Genomic DNA, 13170 nt, shown 5'->3' with positions numbered 1-13170 from the left:
GCACACCAGGCCTCCCTGTCCATCACCAACTCCCGGAGTTCACTCAAACTCATGTCCATCAAGTCGGTGATGCCATCCAGCCATCTCATTCTCTGTCGTCCCCTTCTCCTCCCGCCCCCAGTCCCTCCCAGCATCAGTCTTTTCCAGTGAGTCAACTCGTCACATGAGGTGGCCAAAGTATTGGAGTTTCAGCTTTAGCATCAGTCCTTCCAATGAGCACCCAGGATTGATCTCCTTTAGAATGGACTGGTTGGATCTCCTTGCAGTCCAAGGGACTCTCAAGAGTCTTCTCCAGCACCACAGTTCAAAAGCATCAACTCTTCGGTGATCAGCTTTCTTCACAGTCCAACTCTCACATCCATACATGACCACAGGAAAAACCATAGCCTTGACTAGACAGACCTTTGTTGGCAAAGTAATGTCTCTGCTTTTTAATATGCTATCTAGGCTGGTCATAACTTTCCTTCCAAGGAGTAAGCGTCTTTTAATTTCATGGCTGCAATCAGCATCTGCAGTGATTTTGGAGCCCAAAAAAATAAAGTCTGACACTGTTTCCACTGTTTTTCCATGTTAGAAACTTCTATTTTCTCATCATTTATTATTGTTCTTCATCTCTAAGACTCTTTCCATGTGGACAAAAAACTTTCTGTTCTTGTCTTTGAGTTGCTCATGACCCCAGAAGTAGGCCTGGCCCAGTTTACAATTGAAGAAACATTATACCATTTATATACCATCCTGGGCTTCCCTGTTGTCTCAGTTGGTAAAGAATCTGCCTGAAGTGCAGGAGACCTGGGTTTGATCCCTGTGTTGGGAAGATCCCCTGGAGGAGGGCATGGCAACCCACTCCAGTATTCTTGCCTGGAGAATCCTCATGGACCGAGGAGCCTGGTGGGCTACTATCCATGGAGTCCCAAAGAGTTGGACACAACTGAAAGACTAAACACACACACATACCATCCTGAGAAAAATTAAAATGAAAGAATTATAACTTCTTTCCCATATTGCCTCTTGCTTACCTCTGTTTTCTTGGAGTAATTGGACTAAATGAATGAGGAATTGATCAGGAATAGAACATTCTCGGTCAAAATTGGTCACAGAAAATCTCCAGTTCATTTGTATGCTGTGATTTGATGAAAATGTTGAATAGCTTTGTTTCAGTCTTACGGTTCATTTCTTAGATATGTGGGATACCTTTTTCTAAGTGGATCCTTTCCATACAGATATTGTTTCCATCTTACTTTTTAACATCTGTGGGAAAGTCTAATTAAATATCTAAGGATATACATAAGAAGTAGTGGAAGAAATTATACAGAAAAACACATTATTGTGAGAAAGTCCAGGAGAGTTATTTCTAACCCCATTAAAGTATGTTTTTCATGTGAAAGGAAGGTTTGATTTACTGGCATATTTGAAATAACACAAGCTCTTGAATCAGATAGAGTCCAATCTCAGTGTTGCATTTACTATTTTGCATTGAAAAGCAGGTAGTGATAACCCCTGTGTTGCATGATTACGAATTGAATGCGAATAAAGTATAAACACCTAGTCTAATTCTTCTACATGAAAGCTAATGTTTGTTCAATCTCTTCAAACCCACAACCAACCAGAGGAAACGATCTGTAAAAGAAGAGAAGGGGTAGAAAACAGCATGGATATTAGGTTGAATCTTCCAGCTTATCTGAGATTCAAGTCATTAAATATTCATTGAATACCGGTTAAATTTCTAGAAGGATATTAGATCCAAAAGACACATCAGAAGTTTCCTACTCCCTCAAAGAATGAAGTCAAGTTCAAGAGACAGAACTTCAACTCAGGATCTATAATTAGACAACAATTAAAAGGAAACTGTCAATGCACACCAAATAGTATGAACTAAAGCCCTAGGTATAGGAAGAGTCTGTATAGTTAAGGGAATTCAGGAGCTCAGTTAACATAAGATTTATGTTCAGATTGAGTTCTATACCAGAGGTATAGAATCTGGAACCCCTAGCAGGAGATGTCACTGTGCATTCATAAGCGGCAGGGTTCTGTTGACTGGGGGCTGATTCCGCTCCTAAACAATCACAGTAGCAGGAAGAGCAAGGCGACATGAGCAATGCTGGTGAGTCTCTGAAAGGGATGTCTCAGCAGCTTTGAGCACCCCAGTAAGGCAGACCACGCCCCTTCGCAGTGCTAACAGGAGTGAGTCGATCAGGGACACCGCATGTAGACTCTGTTATTTCCTCACGCTGTTTTTCTTCTCTCTTTTCCCCTCCCCCCCCCCCCATGCCATCAGATCTTTGAGGATCAGTTAGGGTCCCATTGATAGCACAACCAAGGCAACTAGGAGGAATACCTAAGAGGGAAGAATTAGCATGCATATCGGCCATTGCGTGTCATACCTCCTCCAGGGAGAAGGCTGGCATGAGGTTTGGGGTTATCCAACAATTTCTTTCAGAGAAGGCAATGGCAAACCACTCCAGTACTCTTGCCTAGAAAATCCCATGGATGGAGGAGCCTGGTAGGCTGCAGTCCGTGGGGTTGCTAAGGGTCAGACACGACTGAGCGACTTCACTTTCACTTTTCACTTTCACACATTGGAGAAGGAAATGGCAACCCACTCCAGTGTTCTTGCCTGGAGAATCCCAGGGACGGGGGAGCCTGGTGGGCTGCTGTCTATGGGGTCACACAGAGTCGGACACGACTGAAGTGACTTAGCAGCAGCAGCAACAATTTCTTTACTACCAAATCAGCATCACTATTGTATAGAATGAATGTTGAAAGCCTCAGATTATCCTGAAGTTTGAAGGCAGAACAGGTTAGAATGGAGAAACAGGAATGCAGAAATAGGATGGGGAAGGGGAGTACACTGAGAGCCTTTTTCCTATACCCCATGAAGACTGTCTTGTTAATGCCAAGCGCTGTCACAGTCTAGTCCCTTGTCACCATCAGTGTATGTGTGGCTACAAAAACAATCGATTAAGAAATTTCTTCCAAACATCACTTTCCTGCGGTCAGATCCTCTCAATAATCTATTCAATAAATCCATACCAGGCTTTATGAATGACAAACAAGTGAACAAGAGTCCAAAAGACTGAAGATCTTCTCTTGAAAGAACAATTCACTCAACACTTACAGAACACTTTGCAAACACTGTTAGTGTCTAGAAGAAAAACAATGAACAGACAAAAGTCTCTCCTCTGCTGGAGCTCAGTCTGGTGAAGAAGATAGATGCATCAGTGGGTGAAAACAATGACTTGTTAATTGTCGTGATGGAAGTTGTATGTGACCATGTGAGGTGATGGGGAGTAGTGATCAGTTTTACAATTGTGGTACATTCTGCCATTCTTGGTTCACCAGAGAGATTACATGTAAACCATTTCTTAATAGATAATAATTTGCAAAGCAGCCTGGGGTTGAGAGGATGGGAATGTGGGAACAAAGATACAGAGGTTGGATGTGAGAGCGCATAGCTTGTGCAGGAAAGAGCAATGTCTTGGCTGGTCAACAGAAGGCAACATGGAGTGGAGCCTCCCAGGTGAGGCTTGGAAGGAACACAGAAACCAGATTGGGTGAAGCCTCAGATACTGTACTGAGGAATTCAGTCTTTATCTTGTAGGACAATGAAGAATTGCTGAAGAGTTTTAACAATAATATGGTGGCAGTGATTAGAAACAGCAAGAACATTTGAAGAAACTGATGCAACAGTCTAGATGAGAAATGATAGAGGCCTGAAATAAGAAAGTGACTTTTTATGAGAGGAGATGCAAGAATAGATGCCATAGATACATAAGAGGAAGCACATGCCGCTCCATTGCATGTGGGAGTATTGAGAGAGAAAAGCAGAGAGCAAGAGAGGTCAAAGACGATTTTCAGGTTTCTGGTTCAGACAGTTGGATGGTGGTTCCAGGAACTGAGACTGGGAATACAGGAAAAAGAGCAGGTTGGGAAGAGAAACTATCAGATCAGCTTTGAAAATGTTGAGATGAAAGTGCCTGAGGGGTGTCATATGGAGACATCCCATAGCTCATTGGATACTGAAACTTAGAGTCAAAGAAAGAAGTCTGGACTGAGAACATAGATTTTTAAGTTATCCATGTGGAATAGATTAAATAAAGCAGGGAATTATAAAAAGATGTGCAGAGGGCTGAAGAGAGAAACAGAAAAACATAAAAATTTACACTAGATAGCAAAAAAGACATCTATGGAACAGAGGGCAAAAATAGGGCATCTGTTCTATTATAATAGTGTTTGATAGTCTGAGTTTCTCTATTACAAGAAAATAGTAACCACCGAAGTATCATTAGGAAAAGCAATGAGGGGAATTGCTTAGTTTTCTTATGTTATTGTAACTTCATCCTAGAGGAGTGACACTTTTCTCATCACACATTTAGCTAGACTGAGAGATAGGTCTAGTGTCTAATATTTAGGTTTCTCATTTTATAAGTCTTTCATTATAAATTTTAGGTATGATAGAAAAATGCTGGGTCATTAATAGGACAATTAACTTACTATTCACTAGTTAACATTATACACTAAAAAGCCTAGACGGTGAATTAGAGTAAACTTAGAGAAGCCAGCTGTGGTCGCTATGCTTGGCTTTGAGACAGTCAGCATTTTTTCCTTGTATTAATTTGGGCAGCACAATGATCAAGCTTGAGAGAAATAATAAATATGTTACATAACCAATATTTTTCAAAAAAAATAGCTCCTTGGGTATCGGGGACCAGCCTCGATATGACCCAGGGTACCCTCGGGATGAACGGCGTCGGCGTCAGAGAGAGAAAGAGAGAGAGACAGGGGCTGACGATTCCTTGGTTTACGCTGGAAACCAATAAAACCCCAGCACGGGGCTTGCTCTGTTTACGTAGGCCGCAGGCGCCCTCTCGAATCACTGGAGGCACCCCACCAGGGCACCCCCTCGAGTGAGCCTTAGAAGCCCAGGCAGATAAGTAAACTCAGAGGGCCCAGCGCTCCAAGGATCTCAACCAGAAAAAGGAGAATAGAGAAAAGGATGCAAAAAGAGAAAGAATGACACGGGGAGACCAAACTTCAGTGAGCAAGGCCCAAAACTTTATTTTCCAGTGTTGCTTTTATACCCTAAGTTATGCGCATAAGAAACAGAGAAAGGGAGGTATAGAGTCACGCCAAAATCGCGTGGGGTCAGCAGTCTTGACCCTTATCAGGATCAGGGCTTATTTTTGTGTGTCTTGTGATAAAAGTTTTAGGTGGTTTACATCCTCTTCTGGCCAGGGGGTTAACTAACAATAGGTTAGTTAGCAAGTAAAAGGCTTATATTCTTTTAAGGTGACTTTCCTAGAGTCAGGTGCTAGACACATAACAAAGTTACATTCCTATAAGGCACCGGTGTAGTGAGCTGCAAGAAAGGAATTTATTAACTTAAGATCTGATGTGGTTAAATCAAAGGCTACTACTTATATTCTCTATATGTGATTAATATATTTCCAAGGATACAATAGATAGAGGAAACTGCAGCAAGCATTGATTCAACAATGAAATCTTTTTTAGTACTACTCTAATGATTTTAACTTTTTCAACAGATTCCTGTATTTTAGAATATTAGGCTTTCTGTCCTTGCATGGCTGGGAGGCTATAAACAGTCACACTCATAGTTGTAAGAGCCCGGACAAACTTGTCATGCAAGTTAGAAAGCTATCAGAGGGGCTTGGATTGGAACACTCCTATTAAGCCGAGGAGAACTTTTAAACTACAGCTCTGAATTAATGTTTTCAGAGAAAGGTGGTTGGGGGGAAGCCCCTGTAAGTATTAGAGGACTTGGTAAGAGGCGTAAGATAGTAAAGCAGTCAGACTCCAGTTTTCTTTAGGGTAGATGCTCAGGTAAGTCCAGGGGGTTCCTCGAGCCCTGATTAGCCTTTGCCCATCAGGCCTCTTCCCCAATTGACCTTTGCCATGGGTAGGATTTCCCTCGCTGGCTCCCGGCACTTGGGGGTTTTAATGTTGGGCTAAAACCAACTAGTTGAAATTTGACTTGGTTTCTGTAAAGTGACTGCATAAATTAAAGATGGTGGAGTAAATGGTGTAATGTGAGAGTGCCCAGAGCTAACTTCATTTCCGGGCACACTAGTATAACTCAGAAGATGGGCAAGAGTTGTCTTATGCTCTTCCCTGGGAAGAATGTGAAATGCTTAAATTATGGGTGCCTCTCCAGCCAATGAGAGGGGAGCCAAATGGAAAGAAGGCCACACAAGGAAGTGCTGAAGAAATGCTTAGTGCCTAGCCAGAGTGGGCAGAGGTAACCAAAATGCTGTGATGTCTTTATACATATGGGAGCATTGCCCTTTAAAAGAGAACTTAGGTGAATTTGGTCAAGCTTCAGAGGGAAGAATTTCGACAAATGGAAAGAAAATAAAAGAAGGTAGTTCACAATAGGAAAGATATTACTGAACTATTTTCAGTTCAGTGCAGTCTCTCAGTCGTGTCTGACTCTTTGCGACCCCACGGACTGCAGCACTCCAGGCCTCCCTGTCCATCACCAACTCCTGGAGTTTGCTCATACTCATGTCCATCATGTCGATGATGCCATCCAACCATCTCATCCTCTGTCGTCCCCTTCTCCTGCCTTCAATCTTTCCCAGCATCAGGGTCTTTTCCAATCAGTCAGTTCTTCACATCAGGTGGCCAAAGTATTGGAGTTTCACTGGAGAAGGGAATGGCAGACCACTTCAGTATTCTTGCCTTGAGAACCCCATGAACAGAATGCAAAAAACTATTTTATTTCTTCATAAATGGAATGGGCAGCCCTGTAAGGTGGCAAGCTTCCCACAACTAGGAGTGCTTAAGCAGGGTTGCAGAAGAGGGTTCTGGAAAGGGGGGGAAATTGAGTTGGATGACTTTAAAGGCCATCATCATGTGGAAATTTGCCCTTGTGAAATGACCCATTCAATTGCTTCATTTTTCTCATCCTAAATGCAATCCTGCTTATAAGAGTTTTTTTTCTTCCCTTATAGAGGTAATTGGTTCGACAAATCTTATAATTCTGCTAGAGGATGAAATCTTCGCTGATTTTTTCAACACATTTCTTTCTCTCCCGGTAAGCATTCTCAGACTTAAATCCAAATGTTTCATCAACAGCCAAATAGTGAATATCACTGAGCTGAGTGCCTTTTTAAAAAATAAATAAAAACTTCATATCAAATCAAAACTATTTCAATTTGAGCAAATAAATATGAATCAGAAAACCCTCTAAAATCTCCAGGAGTTCCCATTACTGATATAATAAAATCCCAAATCCCCAGCCTCCTTACCTGTCCCTGGTTATCTCTCATCTCACCCTTTGCTGGTACCCAGTGCTCCCGTGACCCATCTCTACCCTGCAGAGGGTATTCACCTGGCATTCTCTCCCTCCCTGCCTCTGCCTGGCTGGGTTCTTAGTTTCCATATTTTCACCCACCAAACTCTGAATCATTTTTCAGATAGCTACTTAAATCCTGCTCTCCTTCAGGAGTTCCTAGGTCCTCCCAGTCAGAACTTATCTCCCCCTGCCTCTGTGCTGCTTGACACTTTGCTACTCTCTTGTGTTGTATGTGTGTGTTCCCCCCACTGGACTGTGAAACTGTGAATTCCTCCAGGACAAGAACCATGGATGATTCACTCTGCTCTACTCCCCTCACTGGGTGTTTAACGCATTGCAATTGCTGAGTTGTTAACTGGAAGCAAATCTATATAGCTTCTTAATCTATGCAACGAAAACAAACCTCATACATCAAAATATTTTTAAACCCAGATCTACACCAATCCTGCATTTTTTTTTTTGGTTGGAATATTTGGTTACATCTGAATGCTGGTGGCTTATAAATAGTTGCTCATCTCAGTGCGCCTTTTTCCATGGAATGCTACCTCATTGAAATTTCATACAACTAGGAAAAAACACTATTATTCCACAAATACCTATCAGGTGGTCATTTTGTGCCAGATGCCAGGCTTAATACTGGGAACATGGATATTAATTATATACCATCGTGTCCTCAAGGAATTCCCAGTCTAATGTGAGAGAACAGTATTTAAGGTGAGTGCAAAAAAGGGTTGTGCGTGACATGATTGACATCTCTAGGAGGTGGTTACCTTGGAAGAATAGGCCATTCCTACTTGGGAGAGTCAGAAAGGGACCAGTGAAGAGGTGACACAAACAAAGTCTTGAAAAAAGACTAGGTATTTGACAATGGGCTGAGGGTGAAGTAAGAGAGGGAAGGGTGGATAAAGAAGCAAGAAGAAATGACTGGAGGACTGAGTAGCAAAAGAAGAAGATGCCTTAGAAATGTGATACACCAAGAGTTCAGCCAGAAATTGGAGCTTTAGCCTCTCTAGTTTATCACAAATACTTTGGGAATACTTTGAGACATTTTGATGACCATGGTGAGATAGATACCTGTAAACATAGAAACATAGAAGCATAGATACCTGTAAACATAGAAGCCATTTCCCGTTAGTCTCAAAGCTGGTTGCCTAGGTCTCAGTCCCTTCTCCATGACAAAAGAGGACAGTGGCCTAAAATTTTTATATGATTTTGGATATTCTTAATGCCCCCCTAAGTATCAATAATTTGTACCCTTATTCCTCACCTCAGCAGTCCTCTCTACTTTCTCCAGTTCAATAGGTTAGGCAAATCCAAAGATATTTCTCTTTATAAAAAGGCTTAAGCCTTTGCTCTAACTTTCTAGGTCCTGGAGAAATGAATAATGCAATACACAAAGTAAACACCTTTTAAAGTCATGAGCTTTGGCCTTTGCACACAGGCAAGATAACTCCCAGGTTGGGGCAGAATGGAGCCAAAGGATAAATGAATCTTGTAATTTAATCTTTCTTTGTTGTTTTGCACAAAGTAAGTTGATTCATTGGAATAAATTTAAGAATTAATGTCCCTTGAAATAGGAAAGCAGTGGAACTTCTCTTCCCCTGTGACTACAGATGGACCATGACACTTTCATGAAGAGATGCTCTAGACCCCTTTGGCTGTTTCTTAGCTTTCTTTTTCAGGTCTTTGGCCAGACACCATTTTACACTGTTGAAAATTCACAATGGAGCTTGTGGCCAGAAATACCCCATGACTTGGTGAGCATGATTCTTGAATGGTGGATGGTTTGGGATGGGGGAAGAGGCAGATGGATTTGAAGTGCGGATTGGAAGAGGGGAAGGGACAGGAGCTCCTGACAGGGTGACTATGGAAGAAACTATAAAGCGGGTGAGTAGGACAAACAGAATCAAGCCAGGTAGACATTTCTCCTTTTTGCATTTTTATCACTTAGGCAGGCAGTTGCTGCTGAGTTCTTTCCTCTGTATTTTAGTCCACGGTTAGCAAAAGAAGCTCTTATGTCCACTGTGACGATTGGGTAGTAGATGCTTGGAGCACTGTGTTGAGAAGAACTCTGCAGGCCACACCTCAGCCAGAAAGAGTCTGGGAATTGATGGGCAATGCCTGCATGGGTGTGGGAAACGAATTTGCATTGTAAAGTAAGCATTCGTCACTCAGTCGTGTCTGATTCTGCAAGCCCATGGACTGTAGCCCGCCAGGCTCCTCTGTCCTTGGTATTTCCCAAGCAAGAACACTGGAGGGGGTAGCCGTTCCCTCCTCCAGGGGATCTTCCCAACGAGTGTAGCTCAAGTCAAGAACTTGACAGTTCCTAATGACTACTTGACCACGGGGCGTATCTTTTCCCCCAGTCTTTTCTTCTTTTTGTATGTTTTTTCCTTCTCCTCGTCCACTGTCTTTCTTTCTTCCCTCTTCCTGTTCTCCTTTTCTGCTCTGTAGACGTTGGACTCAGCAATGCCTCCCTCATGCCCTTTTTGTGACAGGTGGGATCAGAACGATCACACTGAGCACTAAGCCATGCTCACAACAAAGTTCTGTTTTTGTCTGGGATCTCGATTGCTGAGGAAGACACTGCACTCTGATTCTTATGCATGTATTTGGTTTCCCAAGGAGAATCCCAACACTTAAACATTTTATCTTCTCGCCCCATCTCTGGGGATTCGATCCTTGGGTATTCCTCCCTTACTTATATGGCATGTGTCAGTCTGTGTGTGTTTGTACATGTTGTGCAGTTGATATGGGTTGGGAGCTTGTGAAAAGTGGTAAGTGTGCTTACAAAGAAGCAAGTTGAGTAGAGTTATGACTTGACACCGCACCCCAAAATCTCTTCTGCTTCTCCTCTATCAAGCAAAGCTTAGGATTGTGTCATTGCTTTGTTTTTATTTTTTACTTAGGTCTTTTCTTAACCTCACTCAGGAATAAGATTTTTTTGATGAAGGTAAAAGTCTTTTCATTCCTACCAATCTGTTCACTCCTTTGAGAGCCTCTTAGATACTATTTTTAATCAACATACCTCTGGGCCAAATATTACAAGCATAAGGTTATCTAATTGCTTCTTGCTAAGCTGCATTTCTTAGTAATTCAGTTCCATTTCTCCTTTCTATTCCTATTTTGTTTGGACTCTAGATTGCAAAGTACAAAGGATTATTGACCTGGTTGGAAAAATACCGATTACCTTTCTTCTGTAAAGCCAACTTATGTTTCCATTACATTCTCTGTCAGGAGTTCATCAGTTTCATTAAGTCCCCAGAAGGAGGTAAGCATGTGGGGACATGTGTCTATATAAACATGGGGAGCCAGGTGCAAGCCATCCTGTGTCTCTCAGTCCTACAGTATAGGTACAAATACCGGCTGCCTTTACAGCCTTAGATGTGTGGGTGGCTTAGCCTGTATTGTGGCAATAGGTGATATCTTAGGCTGAATAATTGGTACCAAGAACAAGAAACAGGATTTAGTTGGGCTGGGCTATTTGTCTCACTGCAGCTAGAAATGAGAGAGGTAATGATATCCAAAATGCCTATAATATGCTCAGAATCCACCACCTTCATTGCTATCACCTGGCCTATGCCACCATCATTTCTCACCTGGCTGATTTCTTTTTTTTTTCTAATTTAATTTAATTTTATTTTGGGATATAGCCAATTAATAATGTTGTGATAGTTTCAGGTGGACAGCAGAGGGCCTCAGTCATACATATACATGTATCCATTCTCCTCCAAGCTCTCCTCCCATCTAGGTTGCCACATAACATTAAACAGAGTTCCATGTGCTGTATAATAGGTCCTTGTTGGTAATCATTTTAAATATAGCAGTGTGTGTATGTCCATCCCAAGCTCCCTAACTATCCCTTCCCTCCATCCTTCCCCGCTGGCAGCCATAAGTTTGTCTTCTGCCTGTCTCACCTGGCTTTTGACATCATCTTTGAATCAGTCTCCTTGCTCGCGCTCTTGTTCTCTTCTCCCAGCAGCCAGGGTGAGTCTTTTAAAACTTCCTTTAGTTCATGTCGCTCCTCTGCTCGCTGTCCCTTCCCACCACCACCACCACCACCAATGGCTCCCATTTCAATCTGAAATCCAGAGCCTCTGAAATGCCTTTCCGGGTCCTAGAGACCTGGCCCCATTTCCTTTCTGATCTCATCTTTTCCTACTTCTCCGTCAAGGATTCCATTCCAACCGCTTGGTCCTTTGCAGTTCCTCACACATGCTGGGCACATTTGCATTTCAAGGCTTTGCACCGGCTGCTCACTCTGCCTGGGGTGCTGTTCCTCCAGTATATTCACATTGGTGCCCCCCCTTCACCTTAAATTTCTGTGCACTTCTCACCTCCTCAATGAAAGCTGCCCTGGAAGCCCACTGCCCACTCATCCAGCCCCTGCCCAGCTTTACCTATACCCTCCTTTCCTCTTCATTTCTTCCTATAGTGCTTTTAACCTTCAGCCTTACTAGAAAATGTATTTATTATGCTTATCATTTATTGTCTGTCTCCTTTGCTAGAATATAAGCTCATTGAGGTTGGGGATTTTTGTTCTGTTTGCGGATGTATCCCAAACACCTAGAATGGTACCCAGCATTTAGTAGGCCTAAATAAATGCTTGTTGAACGAATGAATGAATAAAAATTTCACCTCGGGTTGAACTGATAACTTGATTCAGCTCAACTGCTGCTGCTGCTGCTGCTGCTGAGTCACTTCAGTCATGTCCGACTCTGTGTGACCCCAGAGACGGCAGCCCACCAGGCTCCCCCGTCCCTGAGATTCTCCAAGCAAGAACACTGGAGTGGGTTGCCATTTCCTTCTCCAATGCACGAGAGCAAAAAGTGAAAGTGAAGTCGCTCAGTCATCCGACTCTTAGCAACCCCATGGACTGCAGCCTACCAGGCTCCTCTGTCCATGGGATTTTCCAGGCAACAGTACTGGAGTGGCATGCCATTGCCCTCACCGTCAGCTCAACTAGCCAAAGGAAACTAGGGAAAGTGACGATTTGGGAAATCCCACTGAGTAAAATGTTGTAACAAATCGCCCATTATACTCATCTCCCTCCTTCAACATACATATTGGAAAACTTGCTGTCAGGTGGGGACCATGGAAGGCCGGGGGCCTTGTTTGGAGGGTGATTTTGATCTGTGGATTGTTCGTATGCTTATAGGTCCCCCCCAACCCCCACCCCATGTCACTTGATGCGTGTCACTAGAGGGCCTGGGTCTGGCTTCAAAAGCACCACATAGTCAGAGCCCTACTCATCTCACTGGCCACCATTTCCCCTCACTCCTGTTGAGTGAATGGGAGTCTGGCCATATGCCAGGCTGAGAGAGGGGCTGGGGGAAGAGCTCATTCTCAATCTCTTACCATGGACTTTTCCTGGCAGCCAAGATGATGAGCTGGCAAAAGGCAGACCAGTGGCTACTCCAGAAATGCATTGGCGGGGTCAGAGGGATGTGGCGCTTCTATACCTACCTCAAGGGCAGTGCAGGTGGGTTCTTGGAGTTGTTCCTGGGGCCCTTTGCAAGTTCTTAACAGCTTCCAGGATACCCTGGAGCAGTTCTACTGCTGCTACTAACAGTTCTGTGTATCTATGGTGAATACAAAAAGTGTTTTATAATACAGCTTGGGTAGAAGGCTTTGGAAACGGGTCTATTGTGTAGGTTATGGCAGAAGCACTCAGAGTCCCTTTCCCTCATTCGTTCTCTTAACAGTGTTTATTGAGCACCACTATATGGCAGCCACTGTGCTTGCAGGTGGGGATACAAAGGTGAACAAGAGCCCTAAGTCCCTGCTTCCAAAGCTGCCATGACAGTGGGGAGACAGACAAGAGACAAGTATATACACAAATCCCTGTAGCAAAAGTG

At 43.1% G+C, this 13170-nt stretch overlaps 1 protein-coding gene across 2 annotated transcripts in view; it reads left to right on the top strand.

Annotated features, from left to right (window-relative positions):
• Positions 1 to 2088: 2088 nt before the first annotated feature.
• Positions 2089 to 13170, top strand: part of RGSL1 (regulator of G protein signaling like 1) — a 56663-nt gene continuing 45581 nt past the window's right edge. The window contains exons 1-5 of one of the 2 annotated variants that reach the window (XM_088845029.1): positions 2089 to 2101; positions 6969 to 7051; positions 8995 to 9069; positions 10454 to 10583; positions 12690 to 12794. In XM_088845029.1, the coding sequence (XP_088701155.1) occupies positions 2089 to 2101; positions 6969 to 7051; positions 8995 to 9069; positions 10454 to 10583; positions 12690 to 12794 (406 nt within the window). The remainder of the gene's footprint in view (positions 2102 to 6968; positions 7052 to 8994; positions 9070 to 10453; positions 10584 to 12689; positions 12795 to 13170) is intronic. The other variant, XM_055418797.2, reaches the window with a different exon arrangement.

The sequence above is a fragment of the Moschus berezovskii genome, chromosome 17 (genome assembly GCF_049115385.1).
Source record: "Moschus berezovskii isolate FMDL1 chromosome 17, NW_MosBer_1.0, whole genome shotgun sequence".
Taxonomy (NCBI): domain Eukaryota; kingdom Metazoa; phylum Chordata; class Mammalia; order Artiodactyla; family Moschidae; genus Moschus; species Moschus berezovskii.
This window is presented reverse-complemented; position numbering and strand designations above follow the sequence as displayed.